A 24,219-nucleotide genomic window follows, 5' to 3' on the forward strand; every position below is an offset into this window, starting at 1 on the left:
GTGTGTCACTGGGAACAGCCTGCAAATCAGACAGTCCTCAGCTTCATGGCTGCTTGGGATGAACCGTAACAAGGACCCTGGCATCTTTTAAGGCAGAGATAGATAGATTCTTGATTAGCACAACTGTCAGAGGTTAAGGGGAGAAGGCAGGAGAATGGGGTTAGGAGGGAGAGATAGATCAGCCATGATTGATTGGCGGAGTAGATTTGATGGGCCGAATGGCCTAATTCTACAACTATCATTTATGACCTTATGGCATGTTAGACCTTCTTAGCAAATCCATACTCTACAAAGAGGTGGGCAACCATCTCCTCTCCATAGCAACCGTCCCAAGGCAACACGCATTGGGAGGCAGACACTGACAGTACACACAGGATCGGACTGGGAGGCCCTCTCTCGCTGGCAGCCAAGCGAGGTTTTGGTGCTTGTTGGTGAGTTCTGGCAATGGGGGAGTTGGGGGAGTCCAGAACCAGGGATCACAGTTTAAGAATAAGGGGTTGGCCATTTATGACTGAGATGAGGAAAAACATGTTCACCCAGAGAGTTGTGAATCTGAGAAATTCTCTGCAACAGAAGGCAGTGGTGGCCAATTCACGGGATGTTTTCAAGAGAGAGTTAGATATAGCTCTTAGGGTTGAAGGAATCAAGGGCTATGGGGAGAAAGCAGGAACGGGTACTGAATTAGGATGAGCAGCCATGGTCAAATTCAATGGTGGCGCTGGCTCGAAGGGCTGAATGGCCTACTCCTGCACCTATTTTCTATGTTTCTATGTTTCTATGAGACAGTTCACCAGACAATCTGAGCAGTTTTCTCAGTGAACCACGTCACAGAACCCATCGAGTCCTTGACCCGCAGTGCCCATGGGATGTTCCGTGCTAACACTCAGTCGTACCACAAGCTGCAGACTTCTGATATCCAGGCCTGGCATTTTCCTGCCCTCTTCAAGCTTTTCAGTCTCAGTGTAGGCCTCAATCTGACTAAAATCCAACACTTTGAATGCAGTAGTACAACAGAGAATTAACATTAAGATAGACACAAAATGCTGGAGTATCTCAGCGAGTAACACCAGCACTTTGTGTCTATCTTCGATTTAAACCAGCATCTGCAGTTCCTTCCTACTCAGAGAATTAACACTGATATGCTAAAGTGAGAAGATAAGTCTGAAAATAGACAATAGACAATAGACAATAGGTACAGGAGTAAGCCATTTAGCCCTTCGAGCCAGCACCGCCATTCAATGTGACCATGGCTGATCATTCTCAATCAGTACCCCATGCCTGCCTTCTCCCCATACCACCTGACTCCACTATCCTTAAGAGCTCTATCTAGCTCTCTCTTGAATGCATTCAGAGAATTGGCCTCCACTGCCTTGAGCAGAGAATTCCACAGATTTACAACTCTCTGACTGAAAAAGTTTTTCCTCATCTTCGTTCTAAATGGCCTACCCCTTATTCTTAAACTGTGGCCCCTTGTTCTGGACTCCCCCAACATTGGGAACATGTTTCCTGCCTCTAACGTGTCCAACCCCTTAATAATCTTATACGTTTTGATAACATCCCCTCTCATTCTTCTAAATTCCAGTGTATACAAGCCTAGCCGCTCCAGTCTTTCAACATATGACAGTCCCACCATTCCAGGAATTAACCTAGTCAACCTATATAATATGGTCTACTGTATTCCGACCTATATAAACCTATAAAATAAATATCTCATACTTAAAGTAACAATCATTTCAAAAACAAATGCAAATATAGGGCGGTAGAGGGAGCCCCTGGGTGTTTGGATGATCTCGATAGAGTTGCAGTTATCCCTGGTCAACACGCAGGGGCGCTAGAACCTCGCGGAGCTGTCTAGCGCTCTCCTTGGTCCTGAATAGACCTGGCGTACTGTTTCAACATAACTCCAAATCTTTTTGCATTCTTGGATCATTGGAATTAGTTTGTATTGGATATACTAACAATATAAAGCTCAAAGGATTAAGAACAACGTTTTTTATAAAGCAATAGATTGTTTTGATTCATTAAAGGAATGTTCCATTCAGACATTCAGGGATCAGGTACTGAATTAGGACATTCATCTCTAATACAGACCCAGTCTCAGTCAAACCTGCATGTAATACCGAGAGGATAGACACAAAGTGCTGGAGTAACACAGCGGGTCGAGACCCTTCGTCAGACTTATACCAAGAACCCTGTTTGCAAGTTCCTGCAACTTCTCACTGAAGTGTTAAAACATTTCAATGGCCGTTCCCGCTGCCTAATATGGTTACCAAAGACAGCTTCCAATAGCACATGTAATAAATGTACATTAAAGAGAATCAGTCTGAAGAAGGGTCTCGACCCGAAACGTCACCCATTCCTTCTCTCCCGAGATGCTGCCTGACCTGCTGAGTTACTCCAGCATTTTGTGAATAAATACCTTCGATTTGTACCAGCATCTGCAGTTATTTTCTTAAAGAGAATCAAGGTGAACAGATTTAGAGAACAGAAGATGCGAGACAAGTTGGGTCGGAGGGAGTAGTGGGATGCATGAGTTCTAATACAGACCCAGTCTCTGTAACCTATTCCCAGTCAACATCATTACTTTATAATATAAAATTCCAAGCTATTTACCGAATTTATGAGTCTATATTTATTTACCTTTCACGCCAATTAATTCCCGTTTTCTAAAACAAACAATGTTGCTATTAAAACTAAATGAACAGTATATAGCTTTAAATATCTCCTGGTGTTTTGACGAGTCTGATTTAAATTGTCCATTTGTCATTAAAATTGGGCTTCTAATCTTTATCATCGTCGCTTTTTTTTAGTGTAACTGGTGAGGAGGCGAAGCGTTGCCCCTTCAACAAGTTGGAAATGTGTCCCGTTGGTGGTTTATTTTTGTTGAAATATGGTTATTGTTGTTGGGGCGGTGTTCCACTCCAACACAACGCGAGTACAAATGCTTAGAGTGCGCGTTTAGTCATCGTTAGCCGAGAGGTTTTAATTGTGTCTACCCCCGACATTCGGCGCTGCTTTGTTCTGAGGTCTCGTTCATTGTTGTTGGTGCTTCGAGTGTCTGTGGAGGATTGCTTCTCGCTATGGGGTCTGAACGACGAGCTGAACAGCGTCGAGAAAGTGGGCGGCATTGAAATGGGAAAACCAACAGGATATGTCAATGTCATTGTGGCATATTTCTTTTTTTCTAAGTAGCCCAACTGAGATAAGAAGGATAAGCGTAATACAACAAGGACTAAATGACAAATTGCATCATTTTTTGAATCGTTTCGGGTTAATTATTTTAATTGTGCTCTCTGTTTTGTACTCGGCTGAGATCGCCTTTTCTAAGTGGACCCAGATTGATTTGTGACAGTACTCGTGTACCTTCATTATCCTGCTGCTCTCCAATTACTAGCTCGCAGTGAGAGCCAGTGTGGGCAAAGGGAAACGCTGGTGGGTTCGAAACTCGGTGCTCTGTCTGAAAATGGGGAAAGGAAGTGAATTTCGTACTTAACACATTTACATTTGTTGATGTCTTAGAAAAAAAGTGATCTGTGGAACTACAAGTGAAATACAAGACACCCGCATCAAATTAATAAAGCTAAAATGTAGGTCCAGGAGTAATGTGCAGGAAGGAACTGCAGATGCTGGTTTAAACCGAAGTGCTGGAGTAACTCGGCGGGACATATACCGTCTCTCCAGAGATGCTGCCTGTCCCGCTGAGTTACTCCAGCATTTCGTATCCAATAGTAATGTGATGTGTACAAAGTAATTGTTGTGATTCTCGGTGTCATTTAAAACACAAAACCAAGCCTTTCTGCGATCCAGCCTCCACATCTCACGAATCTCGATATCAATCTACAATGTATTAATCCAACAGTTTCTGTACCGCTATTCCTCGCCTGATCCAGCGCACCCGCTGATTGACACTTCGTTCAATTAGCATTATGTTTTCTCCTCTGTGCTATCCGACTTGTCGCCTCCGTGTTGTCAACGCGAAATCTGTCTCTGACTTCGGACTGGGCAAAGTAACAACATCTTGATCGAAATTCACCACCTCTCTCTCTCTCTCTCTCTCTCTCTCTCTCATGGTTTTGAGTGTGCTTGTTACCAAAATAGCGAAATTGGACGAAATATTTCTGGACAGAATTTGGAAATGAAACAGGGCCGAAGAGCAAAATATGTACAAGCGGAAGAACAAAATTAATGGGCGCCAATTCTTGCGATGTATACACATGTCCAGACTGTAAGGCGTAACCTTACCTTTTAAAAAAATCATAACTTTAGGTATTTTTTTATCAATAGGGCAACTTTGAACCTTTCACGTGTAAGTATTCTAAATTTCCTGCAAACTTAAATTCATCATTACGCAAATAATATTCAGTTTCGCCAAGTTGATTGCTGGTTTAATAAGTTTTGGGAAGAATCTCGGCCAGAATATAGTGGAAACTGTTCATAATGAGGATAGTATGTTTTGGTTTGCATTAAAGATTTAGTCCCTTTGCATTTATTTATTCGGCAGTGGAATGATAACTTTGTGGGTGTATAGGATGTCATCAGTGATCCAGACAGGAACCAGCTACAACAGTTTGCACCCCAGCAGTATGAACATTGACTTCTCTAACTTCAGATAGTCCCTGCTTTCCCTCTCTATCCCCTCCCCCTTCCCAGTTCTCCCACTAGTCTTCTTGTCTCCGACTACATCCTATCTTTGTCCCGACCCCTCCCCTGACATCAGTCTGAAGAAGGGTCTCAACCCGAAACGTCGCCCATCCCTTCTCTCCAGAGATGCTGCCAGACCCGCTGAGTTACTCCAGCAATTTGTGTCTACCAGCTACAATAAAATACATTTCTATTTATATTACATTAAAAAAAAGGGCCGTGAACGAAGAGAGCGACCAAGTCTCCTGAAAAAGAAGGGGTGGTTTGGCCAAGACCTCGAAGTGAGCTTTAAGAATCTGCGAGATAAAAGATTTCAGTGTGCAGAGGCAAGCAGGCTGAATACTCAATGGAGACATGGGGAAACTCGCCTTCCTAGAGATGCAGAATAAGGTGGGAGGCTGCTGGAGTTTGGAGAGATAAACAAGTCAAATATGTAATACGTAGAGGATACACAAGGGGCAGCAGATGCTGGAACCTGGAACAAACAAAATATCAAATTGCTGGCGGAACTCAATGGACCAGGCAGCGTCTATGGAGGTAACTGGACAGTCTGCAGTTTCTAGTCCAGGTGAATTGTCTCAAACAGAAACATTGACTGCCCATTTTCCTCCGCAGATGCTGCCTGGCCCACTTAGTCCCTCTAGCAGATTGGTTTTATTTTCAAATATGAAGATGGGTTTAAATTAATAATATATATGAGGGCTAGTTCAGGTCAGTGAGAACAGGAATATCTGAAAGTGTCATAGAGTCATACAGCATGGAAACAGGCCATCCGGTCAACCCGCCTAGGCTGACCAAGATGCCCCATTTTAGATAGACCCATTGGCCCATGCCTTGCCCATATCCCACTAAACTGTTATCCATGTACCTGTGCTAATGTGTTATACTTGGTATGGGCAAAAGAGGTTTGGAACAAGTGAAGTTTAATGAAGTTGAAGAACTGTCAAGTGAACCATTGATGAGGTTCAAGGCAGGCTAGGTAGAAGTGGGGTTGCGGCAGGTTAAGTTTGTGATGGAAGTGAATGGTCTTCATGGTGGCAAATGGTGTCAGTAGCTCCACTTAAGATAGGCTAGCCACAAAGATGATGATTATCAAAGGGTATCGAGTCAGCTGTGTGTCCTCAGATTTTGTTATTCCTTCAGCCTTAGTTAGCTCATTATTTTTTCCCGACAGATAACAGGATATAAATTTGAATCCTCTGAGACAAGGTCGTGGTCGGTTTGTGGAATGTGGTGCTTATGAAAACTGGCTCCATGTCAACAGACAAAGTCAGCAAAGGACATTGCATAGATGGAGAATGAGGTAATTACTTGCGTCTTTCAAACTTCAGGCAGAATAATTCAAGGCCGGGAGAAGAAGCCATTGTAGGAAACTCTGGCTGCCAGTGGATGAGTGTAAATGGAAGGGAGTAAAGGCAGCTTCACCAGGCTGGAGATAGAAGGAACACTTTGGATGAGAATAGTAATGTTGCCTACTGTGTGGTGATGTAGTTTCAGAAGCAATACTGCACCCTGTATGAAAGCCACAGAAGATTCATTTTGTTGACGTGGAACTGAAAAAACACTGGACACCAGCAGGCTAGAATCAACGTAGTTATTTCATACCAGAAAACTTAACTGCCGAGTTGACTGGGAGTGGGTATGGAAAAGTGGGCAGCTCCAGTTTGCCAATTTTCACTGCCTAAGTATTATCCATCATCTGTGGTAACATTCAATGTATCTATGCTGTGGGTAGGAAGGAACTGCAGATGCTGGTTTACATCAAAGATAGACACAAAATGCTGGAGTAACATAGCAGGACAGGCAGCATCTCTGGATAGAAGGAATGGGTGACTTTTCAGGTTGAGATCCTTCTTCAGACCCGAGACATCCCCCATGCTTCTATGCAGAGATGGTGCCTGTCCCGTTGAGTTACTCCAGCATTTTGTGTCTATCTATGCTGGGTGTTTTCTTTGCTCTAATACTCTTGCAGTAATTAGGTCCATAGGTATTAATAATACTTCAGGACAACTTCATCAAGTAATGGTACAATTTTTGGCATTGCTTCTGAGCTTTTGCAATCTATTCTTTCGCATACAAAATTACAGATTTGGGTTGTCTCCAGAAAGTTTTATCTAGTTCAATCTCAGCCTTTGAAGAGATGTGATCTAAAGATCCTTCCACTCCACTAAAGGTGAACTGCCTGCCCTAATCTTGAATGAATGAATAAGTTTATTGGCCAAGTATGTACACATACAAGGAATGTGCCTTGGTGCTCCGCTCGCAAGTAACGACACAAACATACAGTAAACAATTAAGAATAAAGCATAAAACATTAAAACATTAAGAATACAACATTACGGTTTAAACATGTGAGTGAAATAAACCAGAGCAAAAAGAGACTACAGACTTTTGGTTATTGAGTAGAGCTACTACTCGCGGGGAAAAGGCTGTTTTTATGTCTGGCTGTGGCTGCTTTGACAGTCCGGAGTCGCCTTCCAGAGGGAAGTACTTCAAAGCATTTATGGCCAGGGTGAGAGGGGTCAGAGATTATCCAAAGTGTAGAATTGTGCACTGAACTATGTCTGCCCATCTCTATTACTTCATCTAGATTTTTGTTTTTTCGATTGAGAGATACAGCGCAGAATCAGTCCCTTCGGCCCACCGGGTCCGCGCCGCCCAGCGATCCCCGCACACTAACACTATCCTACACCCACTAGGGACAATTTTTACATTTGCCCAGCCAATTAACCTACATACCTGTACGTCTTTGGAGTGTGGGAGGAAACCGAAGATCTCGGAGAAAACCCACGCAGGTCACGGGGAGAACGTACAAACTCCGTACAGACGGCGCCCGTAGTCAGGATCGAACCTGAGTCTCCGGCGCTGCATTCGCTGTAAGGCAGCAACTCTACCGCTGCGCCACCGCTTCTATGGTATTCTCACAATGTAATTAATTGAATTTCTACCTTTTGAAAATATCTTAGTAAAGTAGTTCAATCGTATGAGTATTGAAGGAATAATGTGATGAAATGCAAAATAGTCCAGATTCTGGACATTTGAAATAAACACAAAAAGCTGGAAATTCTAATGGAACATTAATTGCGCTTTTCGTGGATTCAGCCTGACCTGTCAAATATTTTCTGTTCTATGAGCAATGTTATATTTTATTCTGCTTTAATTTAAAAACAGAATTGTTCATCCAGAATCTTAGCAATGTTAAAAGCAGCACGTTTGATTCAATGTAATTACAAATGCAAAGGTGTAAAGCACGTTGAGAATACTACACTTCATTGATGTTCATTTAAATTCCTTTTTACTTAAGCATTGCTCAATGTTGTACGTGTGCCATTTTAAGTGAAATATTGGGCTTTAAAGTAATTTTAGGGAACAGTGCAACAGTCTCTACTCGTTGATTCATGTAGCAAAAGTATACTATATTAATGGTCAGTCTTGCTACAAGCTGAATGCTTTACAATTTTGTTTTTTGTTCAAAGGCAGAAAGGATTATGCATCAATGTATATAATTTGGTGTAGATACTCATTTCACGGCAGCAATGGCAGCTTATGTAACACCGAGCATCTCCTGGTTCTGTTTTCCAAATGATAAGGAATAATGCCTAATCTTTACAACTCAATGATGGAAGAATGCAGTTACATTAAAGCTTAATAATATATTAATTAATATTGATCTCCCGGTGGCTGAGCGCCTTAACTAACCCTGATCCCCCGGTGGCTGAGCACTTCAACTCCCCCTCCCACTCCCAGTCTGACCTTTCTGTCATGGGCCTCCTCCAGTGTCATAGTGAGGCCCATCGGAAATTGGAGGAACATCACCTCATATTTCACTTGGGCAGCTTACAGCCATTGACTTCTCTAACTTTAGATAGTTCCTCTGTCCCTCTCTTCCCCTCCCCCTTCCCAGTTCTCCCACTGTCTTCCTGTCTCCACCTATATCCTTTCTTTGACCCCCCCCCCCAACATCAGTCTGAAGAAGGGTCTCGACCCGAAACGTCACCCATTCCTTCTCTCCTAGATGCTGCCTGACCTGCTGAGTTATTCAAGCATTTTGTGTATACCTTCGATTTGTACCAGCATCTGCAGTTATTTTCCTACATTAATTCTGTGACCAGTTACTGCTGAAAGAATAATTTCACCATGGGTTTCAATCTAATAGATCTTGGCCATGCAATGGAAAATTGCAAGTTAAAGACAAAATTTCTCCAAAACAAAACGAGAAACCTCCAGAAACATTAATTGGTGAAGTGTGTGCCTGCATATCTAATGGAATATATAGTATGAAAAAAAGCTTACTTCACAAAGAAAAGTTCACAAATGCTATAAACATGTGGCAAAATATAGAAGCACATTTATTACACATGTTGCTGGGCTATGCTGCTTTAAAGTACATTAGATTTAGCTCTTGGGGCTAAGGGAATCTAGCGATATGGGGAAAAAGCTGGAATGGGGTACTGATTTTGGATGATCATATTGAATGGCGAGTATATGCTTCCTTTGTCCCGCCTCCCTGACATCAGTCTGAAGAAGGGTCTCGACCCGAAACGTCACCCATTCCTTCTCTCCTGAGATGCTGCCTGACCTGCTGAGTTACTCCAGCATTTTATGAATAAATATTGAATGGCGATGCTGGCTCAAAGGGCCAAATGGCCTACTCCTGCACCTATTTTCTGTTTCTAAGTACAAGTACTCCTTGTACGTACTGCTAGACCATTGGAACTGGATGACCTGTTTGTTTAGTATATAACGCACCTGCTGAAGAATATTTGCTATGGTCATCCAGAATTGCAATTACCTGCACAATGTTCTTAGAAGAGCTTTGCATGCACTGTAGAAGAGAACAGTATCAAAGCTTGTCAATGATGCCTTCATGAGATTTACATTTTGAGAATCCAAAATAAAAAAACTTTGTCCATTTGATTAAAGGAAACGGTTTCTACATACTGGAACACCACAATATTTTAAATGCATCATCTTACATTGCTCCATGGTAAAATTACCCTGCAGATGTTCATAGTTTCTAGTGTTCATACATTTTGTTTGTGTTTTCTTAAGTGTATTGCCATCCTCCACAGTGTTTCAAGATTTCAAGATCAATTTATTGTCACATGAACCAATTAAGTTACAGTGAATTTTGAGTTATTAGGTGGTACTTTGTCAGAGTTTTTTTTTGTCCAGAAGCGCACATCAACCACATTACCCTTAATAGCTTTCTCCATTAGTCCTCCATTGTCTAAGTGAAAAGCAACAAGACACACAGCCATATAAATGAACACCACAATATTTTAAATGCATCATCTTACATTGCTCCATGGTAAAATTACCCTGCAGATGTTCATAGTTTCTAGTGTTCATACATTTTGTTTGTGTTTTCTTAAGTGTATTGCCATCCTCCACAGTGTTTCAAGATTTCAAGATCAATTTATTGTCACATGAACCAATTAAGTTACAGTGAATTTTGAGTTATTAGGTGGTACTTTGTCAGAGTTTTTTTTTGTCCAGAAGCGCACATCAACCACATTACCCTTAATAGCTTTCTCCATTAGTCCTCCATTGTCTAAGTGAAAAGCAACAAGACACACAGCCATATAAAATAAAATGTAACATAAACATCCACCAGCGGATTCCACGTTCCTCACTGTGATGGAAGGTAATAAAGTTCAATCACCTTCCTCTTTGTTCACCCGCGGTCGGGGCTGTGGAACCGTCCGCAGTCGCCGATGCCGACTGTCCGAAGCCCTCGCGTCGGGATGATCGAAACTCTCGCCTCAGGTCGGTTGAAACACTCTCTACGGCATGGAGCTCCCGAGTCGGCCTCTTCTTATCAGAGACCACGGGCTTTACGATGCCAAAGTCCACAGGCCCTGCGGTTGGAGCTCTCCACAGTCGATCCTGTTGTTTAATGCATTGCTGATTTTGAATTCATTTGTATATTTTGAAACATTGTCCCAGTTACCCACATAATTAATATACAGATTATATTTATTATTAATAATAATATACAGTATGTCACAGCATCCATCAGTCCTAGAACATACACCAGGGTTACACAATTGAATTATTTCAAGATCTTTGACATGAAACATTAACTCTGTTTGAGCCTGTGTATATTCAGTGTTTTCTGTGACTATTTCAGATTTCCAATATCCGTAGATTTAAAATAATAATTCACCACTAACTCATTCCCTCCAATCTGAAAACAACCAGGTTCTACTTTGCATCAAGTGTTCTTGCCCAGGTCTTTTGTCCATAGTGCCTTTGATCTCATAAATTTAAATTTTGCAAACAAGCTCATTAGGTGGTACTTTGTCAAAGAGCTTATTTTTTGTCCAGAGGCGTACGTCAACTATATTACCCTTAATAGCTTTCTCCATTAGTCCTTCAAGGACTTGATCAAATTAGTCAAACACAATTTGTCATTTAACAAATCAATGCTGGCTTTTAGTTACAAGGCAATACTTCTTCAAATGCCAATTAATTTTTCTCCCTGTTACTATATGTTCAGTTTCCTTACCACTGACATTAAATTGGCTGGAGTGCACTTCGCTAGTTTAATTATTCTTGCTGATGTTAAGCAGCGATTCAATATTGGTATGTCTCATGCCTTCCAGTAACCCTGTATCTATTTGCTCCAGTCAAATACCTTGAATCTTGAGCAACCTGCATCATCTTTTCTAGGGACTACAGCTGCAAAGTATCAACTAATGTTCAGCCATGCATTCTACCTCCACGAAAGGTAGGTTATGTTCCTTTACCAAACATTCCACCAGTTTTTATGAAACAGACCTCAAATTTCAGCTAATTTACACTGTTAAGTTACACTGGCATTCAAGGGTAAAGGGCTGAACTTCATCAGTCAAAGATGTCTGAGTCAGAAACATAGAGGAGAGGGACAAATCAGGAGTAGAACATTTACAAAGTGGTTCATAAACCTTGGGTATTTTAAGGAAACAAGGGGATGGTGAGGGGTTCTGCAGTTTTTGAGATCCTGGAAGAAATGAATGTAGATAATGGCATTTAAGAGGCTTTTAGATGTGACTAGACCAAGTGGGACTGTAGGGCCCAAACCTTTCCTGCATTGGTGCTGCATCCCTCTCCTACCCCCTCCCCTCTCCTCCCCCTTCCCCTCCCCCCTTCCCCTCCCCTCCCCTTCCCCTCCCCTCACTCCATCCCCCTCAACCCCCCTTATCCTCTCTCCTCCCCCTTCCTCTCCCCCACCCCTCCCTCCATCCCCCCCCCCCCCTCCCTCCCTCCCCCTCTCTCCAAAAGAGATAGATTTAAACTTTAAAATGTGAATGTTTAAAAATATAACACCGATTTCAATGAAACTTCTTCCATTAGCACCAAAGGGATGACGGTGGGGCTAAAATTGTGGGGCTAAAATTGTTGTGCTATCGTATACCGTTTTGGCTATAGTTGAGGAACAAACGAACAAACGAGAGTTTTAGTATATAGATAGTGTAATTTAAGAGGCTTTGGATATGTACATGGATATGGAGAGATATGGATCATGTGCAGGCAGAGGAGGTTAGTATCGCTTGGCATCATGTTTGGCACAGCCAGGCTGTGTTCTATGTTCCAGAAACTTAATCTGAACAACTCCATCCTGAATTTAATTTCAAACCCAGTTTATTCAAAGGTTCAAAGGTCTTTTATTGTCACGTGTACCAATTAAGGTACAGTGATATTCGATTTCAAATGCCAATCATTTTTGGGGGATTATTCTCTCCAAAATGGCAACCATTGACCTTCTAAATTCTAAGAAATATTTATTAATGTGCTGTATTCCTTGGCGGCAAGGTATAATCCCAGTAAGTTGTCCATGAAAGACCAATATATGCCTCAAAAATGGTGTTTCCAACACAGAGGGCCATGTCAAGAGGAAATGTGTTTAAAGTAGTATCTGGAGTTTGGAGAACGCAAAGGAGCAACTTCATATGGACACTGACTCGGTTAGTATTTGTAAAAGGGAGAAAATGTATATTGCAATAGGATCAAGTGGCTACAATTGAGGGAAACCCCCACTTGACAGGTTATAATTAGAGAGAGCTATGCCAGTTATTATTACATTAGCTAATAGCAATGAAATATTATATTAGCTAATAGCAATGACTTTATGGCAAATTAAATTCCTCGTATGTTGCAAAACATACTTGGCTCATAAAGTATGATTATGGTTATGATTATGATTGTGATTATTCACAAAATGCTGGAGTAACTCAGCAGGTTAGGCAGCTTCTTAGGAGAGAAGAAATGGGTCACAAAATGCTGGAGTAACTCAGCAGGCCAGGCAGCATCTCAGGAGAGAAGGAATGGGTGATTCTGATTATGATTGTGATGATCGTGCAAGGCAACTTCTGTCATCTGATGATAATGTTGATGCAAGAGTAATTGCTGGAAAATGTATTCAATAATTATATTGAATTTGGCAATGGCAATTTTTCAAGAGGATTAGGACCAATTAAACCAACAGTCTGAAGATCGGAAACATTGTCCATTACATCCGCCAAAGCTGTCTGACCCGCTGAGTTGCTCCAGCATTTTGTTATGTGTACGAGTTTGAAATCCATGTTTACAATGATGTAATTTGCTATTATTTAATTTTTAGTTTCATAGCCATTCTTTGAATAGGACACAAAATGCTGGAGTAACTCAGCGGGTCAGACAGCATCTCGGGAGAGAAGGAATGGGTGATGTTTCGGGTCGAGACCCTTCTTCAGACTCGGACATGCTTGCATGTTGCACATTATAGAAAGTAATACTGTGGACTTTTGAAATTCAAATGTCATAATCCAAGAGCACCCATGAAACGTTATTGTGCAATGGAATATTTTGTCAATTGATGCCTCATGCGTTGGTCAATTTCTAATGACATATTGATATAAATAGCTTAATGAGATAAAGACTTAGTCATAATTTAATCACATTTTTGTGAATGGCTTGAAGAATGGAAAGACATTTCAATCAATGATTATGAGTCATGTTTGCTTTCCGCAATGCAAGTCCTTTAAATGTTCTATTTGGCAAATGAAGGTAGTGAAAGTGATGACTGGCAAGAACATTTATATTAATTATGCACCAGTACTTGACCTTACTGAGTCAGAGGAATAATGTGCTGGCCACAGAAAATTTAAAAGCTTCCTTACTTTTTTTTTGGCCAGCTATGTACGTCAATAAAGTCCCATTTCGAAAAGTGGCCATATAGTTGATTAAAATTGATAGGCATTTATATTGAGTCCGGCAGAAAGTCAAAATATAGGTAAGTCACATTGATCTTCTCGGAGTGCAGCCTGCAATGTAGGAATATGGCCATTATACTTTCTATACATCTATACAGCTCACGGGGCAAAACAAAGTGACTGACTAACTCAACGGGTCAAACAGCATCTGTGGAGAGAAATGCACAGTCCACGTTTCAAAATGGGATCTTTCTTCAGGCTGATGGACATGGGGGGAGAAAGTTGGAAAAGAGAAGTGGGGTGTCAAGTGGAAATCAATGAGGGAGAGTTTGATTAGCAGATGGATGGAGAAAGTGGCAAAGGCGGGAGATGAAAGGGTGTCAAAAACCTGTCAGATAAGGAGAGAGGAGGGGCGATATGTAAAGCTGGAGGGATGGATATGGGTGGCAGGGAACAGGAGGAACTCGGCATCTAAGGAGGGAATAGACAGGCGATTTTTCGGGTCAGGGCCCTTCTTCAGACTGATTCGTTTATTGCTTGTTGGGATACAAGTATTGGGCAAGGCACGGTGAAGAAGTCTGATTTGGGTCTGCGATCCTTTATGGAAGGGAGCGGGGAAATCATGCACGTGTTGGAAGGGTTGTACTCTCTTAAGTCGTGCGCTCTAACGGCGAAGATACTGTGCATTAGCCTCTGGGCTGGGATTCGAACCACAACGCTCTCGACACAGAATGTATTCCCACCAATGTGCAGGCTTGGCAGATCTGAGTGCTATTACCCTGATTCGACAGATTCAGTGCAGATAAAGGCATCGAGAGCAGTGGGCTGCAAACATTAGAAAGACCCAGAGTGTGACAAGTCGAGGTGTTTTGCATTGTTCAGGTGCGATGGAATTATTGTGTCTGTGGGTCTTATCCAGTTTAGCTTTCTACTCAACGCAGCGCACCAATACCCTTGATCAACATTAGTCGCACGACACGTCGGCCATTTGATTCCGGGAGAGTTTGGGGATGTCATCTCTATTACCCCAGTTTCTTGTTTAGTTTCGTTTTGGAGATACAACAAGGAAACAAGGCCCTTCGGCCCATCGAATCCGCGCCGACCAGCGACCACCCGCGCACTAGTTCAATCCTACACACCGGGGACAGATTACAGCAGCCGGTTAACCTCCAAGTTTTTGATCTGTGGGAGGAAACCGAAGCACTCGGAGGAAGCCCACACGGTCACAAAGAGAACATGCAAGCTCCACACAGACAGCACACTTGGTCAGAATCGAACCCGGGTCTCTGGCGCTGCAAGGCACCAACTCTGCCGCTGTGCCACCATTCCAATATTTGCCTCGCCTTTTCACTCCAGTGCGCCAAAACTCACCACCGTTATCTTCAATAACTGGGCCCCGCCTTGCATGAAAATACTGGTCAGGCATTTGAAGCGAGTGCCCGTGAGTCCACGCAGGTACAACCCAAGAACATTAATGTCAGTGTTGACTGCTGACCCGCCTAACAGGGAGCCAGCGTTGCCATGTCATTGTGTAGGAAGCAACTGCAGATTCCTTGGTTTACACTGAAGATAGACACAGCAAGCTAGAGCAACTCAGCGGGCCAGGTAGCATCTCTGGAGCAAAATAGAATCCTTTTGACCCGCCGAGTTACCATATCATATCATATCATATCATATATATACAGCCGGAAACAGGCCTTTTCGGCCCTCCAAGTCCGTGCCGCCCAGCGATCCCCGTACATTAACACTATCCTACACCCACTAGGGACAATTTTTACATTTATATCATTGTTATCTTCTAACATTGGGGCGAGTAGACAATCAGAACAAAACTGTGAAGAGCTATTGATATCAAAGGTTAAGCCAGGGATCTAAAGAAAGTCAGTGGGCAACACAATTCAATAGACAATAGGTGCAGGAGGAGGCCATTCGGCCCTTCGAGCCAGCACCGCCATTCAACGTGATCATGGCTGATCATTCTCAATTCACCGCTGTTCTTTCTCGTCTTCGAAGAGTCGGATTCATTCCTGACCTCTGGTGCTGTGTGCGTGGAGTTTGCACGCTCTCCTTGGACCGAAGATAGACACAAATGCTGGAGCATCTCTGGATAGAAGGATTAGATTTTAGATTTAGATTTAGAGACACAGCGCAGAAACAGGCCCTTCGGCCCACCGGGTCCGCACCGCCCAGCGATCCCCGCACTCTAACACTATCCTACACCCACTAGGGACAATTTTTACATTTACCCAGCCAATTAACCTACAAACCTGCACGTCTTTGGAGTGTGGAGGAAACCGAAGATCTCGGAGAAAACCCACGCAGGTCACGGGGAGAACGTACAAACTCCGTACAGACAGCACCCGTAGTCGGGATCAACCCTGAGTCTCCGGCGCTGCATTCGCTGTAAGGCAGCAACTCTACCGCTGCGAATGGGTGACGTTTCGGACCGACACCCTTCTTCAGACCCGAAACGTCACCCATGCTGCCTGTCCTGCCGAGTTACTCCGTCATTTTGTCTCCATCGTCGGTGTAAACCAGCATCTGCAGTTCCTTCCCCCCTGGACCGAGTCGGTTTCGCGCGGGTATTCCGATTCCGTCCTACCGCCCAGGACCTGCAAGCTGGATGGTTCATGGGCCAATCCAGTTACCGTCATTGTGTAGGTGAGTGGTAAAACATTGGGGTCATTGGTGAGGCTGTGGCTAGAATTGCCACTGGGGCAATGAGTGAAGTGACGGGGTTAGTGAGGCGGCCGAATGGCACGATTCTGTGTGATGAGGAAATGTGAAACGGAATCGTACACTTGGGACTAGACCAAGCCTTTCCAGACCCAGAGCGTCGCTGAGCGCAGAAACAGGCCATTCGGCCCACCGCGCCCATACCGCCCCCTTTTGCCTATCTACGCTAATCCCATTTGCCTGCGTTAGGACCACACCCTTCAAACACTGTGCAGGAGGGAAGAATGGCCCCGACCCGAAACGTCACCCATTCCTTCTCCCCAGAGATGCTGCCTGACCTGCTGAGTCACTTTGTGTACAACCTTCCACCATTGTCTGTTTAAGTGTCTCTCTAAATGTCTCTTACACCTGATTCCATTATCTCCTCTGGCAGTATATTCGATATCAAACACTCTCTGTGTAAAATAAATCTTACCGCTCAGCCTTCTACCTCTTCTTACAACTAGACCCTCTTGTTTTTCATACCCCGTCTTGGGGAAAAGGTTACGACTATCTACCCTCTCTTTGCCTCTGGTCGCTACCCTCTCTTTCCGTCAGGTCACTGCTCAGCCTCCTTTGTTTCAGGGAAAACAAGCCCAACCCACCCAATCTCACCCCATAACTAAAATATTCCAATCTAGTTGCTTCTGACTCAATCGCGTTCATGTGAAATATTTACATCCGCATTTAAGTGCATCGGATAAGATAGACTTCCGATGGTGTTACGATGCAAGCGAGAAAGCGTTAATCCGATGGGGCCAATCCCAGTAACCAACAGGCTCAAAAGAAAAATACAAATGCTGGAGAAACTCAGACAGCATCTTTGGATGAAATGGACAGGCGACGTTTAGGGTCGGGACCCTTCTTCAGATAGGTGGAGTTGGGGGGAGAAAGCTGGAAATGAGATGTGTGGGGCGGGACAAGGCTTTGGGAGTGATAGGTGGATACAGGGGAGCGGGGATGGTGGGGCTGTACCCACCTATCATTTGTCAGGATAGGCACTTGAAGCTGGAGTAACTCAGCGGGTCAGGCAGCATCTCTGGAGAAAGGAATAGGTTGACGTTTCGGGTCGAGGCCCCTGAGGGTCTGGAGAGAGGGAAACCAGAGGCATGAAAATGTACAACGAACAAATGAATGAAATGTGTGAAAAGCAAAAAAAATCAAAGCCAGTACGGATGATCAGGGAAATCTGGAGCCCACAATGGTCCATTGTTGGCTGTGGAAAATGTGACAACGCGGGGATACGAACAGTGAAACTAATAGGACGACAAGGGGCGGGGGAGAGATGGAGAGAGGGAATGCAAGACACTTGTCAGACTTTTCCTAAGCCACTCCACGTATCTTTTCCACCCCCCCTCCCCCACCTATTCAGTCTGAAGAAGAGCCCCGCCCCGAAACGTCGTCTATTCCCTCCAACAATGCTGCCTGACCCGCTGAGTTCCTCCAGCACATGAGTCTCCACGTGTCTAAATGGTTAAGTGAGAGTTGGGAGTCGTTGAGAACTATTGTTAGTCTCAATGACACTGCGGGCAGTTTGACACTGCGGTGCGTTGAAATTATTCTCCTGCAGATAGAATTACACGTTAGTTAATATCACTCTGGATGCAAACTGCGGACGGGATGACTTTCACCGCATTACAATTTCCATGGGGTTGTAAATAAGGTGCATTTAACGAAGAGAACGTTGAATGGAAAGTGGGCATTTATTCGGGTCTCGACCCGAAACGTCGCTCATTCCTTCTCTCCAGAGATGCTGCCTGAATTACTCCAGCTTTTTGTGTCTACCATCGGTTTACACCTACATCTGCAGTTCCTTCTTGCACATGTATTCCGCTGCCCTAAGGATGCAAGGGCGGGCAAATAGCAAGTATCAGTCTGATAGCAAGAATTTTAAACATAGAAAAATTCTTAAGGGAAGATTGTTCCCGATGTTGGGGAAGTCCAGAACCAGGGGTCACAGCTTAAGGATAAGGGGGAAGTCTTTTAGGACCGAGATGAGAAAACATTTCTTCACAGAGAGTGGTGAGTCTGTGGAATTCTCTGCCACAGAAGGTAGTTGAGGCCAGTTCATTGGCTATATTTAAGAGGGAGTTAGATGTGGCCCTTGTGGCTAAAGGGATCAGGGGGTATGGAGAGAAGGCAGTTACAGGATACTGAGCTGGATGATCAGCCATGATCATATTGATCATATTGAATGGCGGTGCAGGCTCGAAGGGCCGAATGGCCTACTCTATGTTTCTATGTTTCTATGAAGAAGGGTCTCGACCCGAAACTTCGCCCACTCTTTCATCCCCACAGAGATGCTGCCTGTCCCGCTGAGTTACTCCGGCATCTTGCGTCTATCTTGGAGATGAATCTATTCCGTCCCAAGCTACTGGCAGTGTAAATAGTTTCTGGCTAATCTTTGCTGTACAGTCCACGCTCGGGGTGGGAGGAGGCGGATCTGGTGAAATGTGTCCCCCGCACTGGACGGCCACAAGAGTGGCTGCGGATTGCAGGAGACCCAATCGGGTGGGGGGTTTGGCGTCAGGGGCGGGTTCGGTCTGAGCCAGCTGAGGCAGACAGCAGCAGCATCTAGTCAGAAGCCGGAGACAAGAGGAGGGGATGGGGAGCAGACGCCCGCTCGCCGGTGTGAATGGGCTTGGCCGAGTCCGGAGGAGGGAGGAGCCCAGAGTTGTTGTACAGGTGGGCGGCCGCCACTCTCCCTCCCACATCCTCTGCCAATGTGACCGCTCGCTAATCGCCAGAATCTTCCCATTCCTGGACTGAGCCAAGCCGAGCAAGAGCGACGACTCCGGCGTCCCCCTGCTTTGAGAGTGTGCAGCCCCACTTGCCTTGCTGGCTGGAGTTGAATGCCCAGTCCCAGGACTGACACGATGCCCCTGGTTACCAGCACCGTGATGGTGGAGCCGCTTCTCTACCGGGGCTCCGAGTCCAGGTAATACAGTGAGTGTCCAGTCCGCGATACCCCGGGGGGTGGGGGCGGCCAGACCACACACACCACAAACCGCAGCAAAGCAAAGGGGGACGGCGAGGATTGGGCCGAAGTTGGGGCAGGTCGCCGGTGGACGAGCATGGCGACTACAGCCGTGGTCGGACTGGCCAAGTCAGCCGTGGTGAAATTCTCAGACGTGGTCGGGGAGCGAAGTAAACAAATCAGCGGCGCGGTTCACCAACCCAAGCGGCAACGCAAGATCTTGCTGGTCATAGTGTGCATCGCGATGTTACTGGACAACATGCTGTACATGGTGATTGTACCCATTATACCAGACTACCTTGAAACTATAAGAACTTACAAGCTGGTGTACCTGCCGTTTCCCACCAACGGGACCAATGGGTCGTCCGTCAACTCCACGCGGAGAGCGGTCTTGGAGAGGAATCCCAACCCAAACGAAGACATACAAATCGGAGTACTGTTTGCATCCAAAGCCATCCTCCAGCTTCTATCCAACCCCTTAACCGGCACTTTCATCGACAGAGTGGGCTACGATATCCCGCTGCTCATTGGGCTGACCATTATATTTTTCTCCACGGTCACCTTTGCCTTCGGGGAGAGCTACGCCATGTTGTTCATCGCCAGGAGCATGCAGGGCCTGGGCTCGGCGTTCGCCGACACGTCGGGGATCGCGATGATCGCGGACAGCTACACGGAGGAGTCGGAGAGGAGCGTAGCTCTGGGCATCGCTCTAGCTTTCATCTCCTTCGGGAGCCTGGTGGCGCCGCCCTTCGGCGGCATCTTGTACCAGTTCGTGGGCAAGCGGGTGCCCTTCCTGGTGCTGTCCCTGATCTCCCTGCTGGACGGCATCATGCTCCTCGTCGTCATGGCGCCCTTCTCCAACAGGACACGCCACAACATGCAGCAGGGCACCCCGATCTACAAACTCATGATCGACCCTTACATCGTGGTCGTGGCCGGGGCTCTGACTACCTGTAACATCCCCTTAGCTTTCCTGGAGCCAACTATCTCCAAATGGATGAAAGACACAATGAATGCCTCCGAATGGCAGATGGGACTAACGTGGTTGCCGGCCTTCTTCCCGCACATCCTCGGCGTGTACATCACCGTGAAGTTAGCTGCCAAATACCCCAACTTGCAATGGTTCTACGGAGCTCTGGGCTTGGTTATTATAGGAGCCAGTTCATGCACAGTCCCGGCCTGTAGGAACTTTGAAGAACTCATCTTCCCGCTGTGTGCGCTCTGTTTTGGGATAGCTCTGGTGGACACGGCCCTCTTGCCCACCCTCGCCTTCCTCGTAGATGTCCGTTATGTCTCTGTGTACGGTAGTGTGTACGCCATAGCCGACATCTCTTACTCTGTTGCTTATGCCCTGGGTCCCATCGTAGCCGGGCAGATCGTCCACAATTTTGGCTTTGTGCAGCTCAACCTCGGCATGGGTTTGATCAACATCCTGTACGCGCCTGCCCTGCTGTTCTTGAGAAACGTGTGTCAGATGAAGCCATCGCTCTCTGAGAGAAATGTCCTCCTGGAGGAGGAGCCAAAAGGATTGTACGACACCATCATAATGGAAGAACGCAAGGCGGCCAAGAAATCTCACGGCAGCTCGGCACGTAACCACTCCATGTCCGCGGTGCTGATTGACTCCGATCAAGAGGACTCCAGTGAATAGATGCCCTGTGAGATTCCAAACACTCCAATCTTCCCAGGACAAAAAAATGAATGCAATGCAACTTAACTCCGTGATGTACTAGATGTCTAATATAATCCGGATTATTTATTTTGTCATATTTGCCGTGCAATACTTCTGTGTCATTTATGTAAAGGCAACGTTCTCGGATCTTATGGGATTGGAGAAATTGACAAAAAGTGAAATGTGACTCAGTCAAGATTCAGCGTTAAAAAGTAAATCTCATTTATCATTTAAATAATGTCTAGTGCAAAATGTCATCGAAATTACTGTGTGAGTTTTAGGTTATACATCTGTATTAAAAGAACTAAGTGTATTAATTTATTCAGGATCTAATGGGAATATAAAAAAAACTATGTAGCGAATGCTCCTTATATCGCCCCCCATGAGTTGAACTGAAAAAACAAACTACGGTGTATTCCTCTCTGCGAATGAAACTCTGTCACGGATTATTTCCACCTATATGTGCTACGATATCATAACTCTGTCAGAATAAATGTTGGAACAAGAGATGATGAGTGAGTTTCGGTAAATTGGTTACGCCAGCGCTTCATGCATTCGAAGGATTCAAAGGACTCAAATGACTTTTATTGTCACATGTACCAATTAAGGTGCAGTGACATGCGAATACAGCCATACAAAAAATAAAGCAACAAGACACACAACGACATAAAAGTTAACATAAACATCCACCACAGCGGATTCCCCACATTCCTCATTGTGATGGAAGGCAAAAATAAATGCTTAAGGCGCAAAATTAGCGCAAAGGAGTTGCTTTCTGATAACCATGGGGACTGTTTTAATTATTTTTTTCCGGACACAATTTTTAAATCTTGACAACTTACATAAAATGATAAATAAACGAATACTGGGAAATAATGCGGACACAGCATTCACTCCGGGTAGATTCCAGAACACCCTTCGTACATGCGATTACGTACATAATACTAATTTTGAACACACGCACAACTATGTTATGTTTCTATAAGTTCCCAGACTTTGTGGGAATTCCACTTCGGGCGAACAAAGCTGGTTCTAATATAAACGTGAGATAGACACAAAAAGCTGGAGTAACTCAGCGGGTCAGACAGCATCTCTGGAGAAAAGGAATGGGCGACGTTTCGGGTCGAGACCCTTCTTCGGACCGAAAGTCAGAAGAAAGGGAAACGAGAGATATAGACGGTGATGTAGAGAGATATAGAACAAATAAATGAAAGGTATGCAAAAAAGTAACGATTATATAAACGCAGAACGATGAATATAAACGTTCTTGCATAACTCAACATTTTGCGTTGAGTCTGCGGCATTTTGTTCTGATTAAGGTTGAAAGAAGTATTTACTTCTTTACTAAAAGGCAAATCCGATGGAACCCCCCCCTACTCGAAAATTGTTCTCACGTCTAATCCCATTGATCCGAACTCCCCTGTAAACAGCAACCCGCGGAGATCAAGCAAAGCCACAAAGGAGGGAAAAAAAGATTATTATTCACGTCCCCGCGATAGATTGTGTTTTGAAAAACATTGTCCCGGCAGATCGGTGAGAATTCACTCGATTGCGGTTTTCAACGGGAAAATTAAAAATGACATTCAAAAGAATAAATTTAAAAAGCGGTGTGAATGTGTAGCCGAGGACCGAAACCGAACCGGAAAAACGGACTCACTTCGTTCCCACTGAAAAGCCGCTTCTTGGTTCATAGATTAGAAATAATAACAGCATATTAATGAATGAGCAAAATAAACTTTCACTCGTCTCGGATTCTGATTCATCTTGGAGTTATTATTGGTTACCTCCGCCGGTTTTTATTCCACAGCCGAAGAAAACGGGTTGATGGAAGATCTCTTAGCTTGAGCATAAGATGCTAAAATACTAAAGTGGTATTCTCAGATTTCCAATGTGACACAGCGCTCATGAGCCGGGTTGCAAACCGCGAATACAACCCGAATCCACAAACATTCGCACGATGCTAAAAGCGGGTACAAAGCGACCAGCTACTGGATGCAAAGACAGCCCTAATGGGACTCGTTAAAAGTCTTAAAATCAAGATTCAATATGAAATCAAATCTATAATTCATGACAACGAATGTGATCTTACGAAATCGAGATTGTGTTTAAACATCGCTCGCACAATGCCATGAAAGTGGATGAACTATTATAACTGAATTAAATATAAAATGTTGCAATAAACGAAAACATTTGGAATATTTTTGACTGGGAATTGGAACTCATCGAGAATTGCGCCGTTTGAGAGGTAGTTTCAGGTATGTAGCGATGTGTTAACGGAGAGCACGGATGAGTATTCTCGGTGGAGGAGTGGACTCGGTTTGTGTTGGGCCATGCGCTGTTCACAGTGATGACAATTATACGGCCTTTATTTAGAACCTGCCTCAGTTCGGCAAACCTCAGTGGAGGCAAAATTATATCAAAACCGTTCAGAATAATTAGCAACCGTTGTCCTCTGCTGTCTAACTGAACAATCCCTTGTGGGGTACGTGAACACTTTGCCTACTTTTGTCCATACACTAAATTTCTTCACATTATTGCAAGTAGGATAATGCCTATTGGAGACAAGGAACGCCTCAGCCATTCAGTAGTATAAGAAAATAACTGCAAATGCTGGTACAAATCGAAGGTATTTATTCACAAAATGCTGGAGTAACTCAGCAGGTCAGGCAGCATCTCGGGAGAGAAGGAATGGGTGACGTTTCGGATCGAGACCCTTCTTCAGCCATTTAGTAAGTCCAACACTCTCTCGGAATAAAATCAACGTTTCAGGTTGATAATCTTTCATCAGGAACTATCTTCACCGACGCCAATGTGTAGGGAGGAACTACAGATGCTGGTTTAAACCGAAGATGGACGCAAAAAGCCGGAGTAGCTCAACGGGTCAGACAGCGTCTCTGGAGAGAAGCAGCAGGTGACGTATCAGGTCCGAAACGTCAGCTGTTCCTTCTCTCCAGAGATACTGTCTGACACGTTGAGCTACTCCGGCTTTTTGTGTCTCTCCACCGACGCCAGGTTCTTTATGGACATTTTACTTATGG

At 44.4% G+C, this 24,219-nt stretch overlaps 1 protein-coding gene across 1 annotated transcript; it reads left to right on the plus strand.

Annotated features, from left to right (window-relative positions):
* Positions 1-19,134: 19,134 nt before the first annotated feature.
* Positions 19,135-21,662, plus strand: slc18a3a (solute carrier family 18 member 3a). Its single transcript, XM_078428359.1, has one exon. The coding sequence runs from the start codon at positions 19,607-19,609 to the stop codon at positions 21,158-21,160; it is 1,554 nt and encodes a 517-aa protein (XP_078284485.1). The 5' UTR covers positions 19,135-19,606; the 3' UTR covers positions 21,161-21,662.
* Positions 21,663-24,219: the final 2,557 nt, after the last annotated feature.

The sequence above is a fragment of the Rhinoraja longicauda genome, chromosome 35, assembly GCF_053455715.1.
Source record: "Rhinoraja longicauda isolate Sanriku21f chromosome 35, sRhiLon1.1, whole genome shotgun sequence".
NCBI classification, from domain to species: Eukaryota; Metazoa; Chordata; class Chondrichthyes; order Rajiformes; family Arhynchobatidae; genus Rhinoraja; species Rhinoraja longicauda.

Excerpts from the sequence above, each read along its gene's own strand:
- slc18a3a (XM_078428359.1), top strand. The coding sequence starts at position 19,607 with ATGGCGACTACAGCCGTGGTCGGACTGGCCAAGTCAGCCGTGGTGAAA.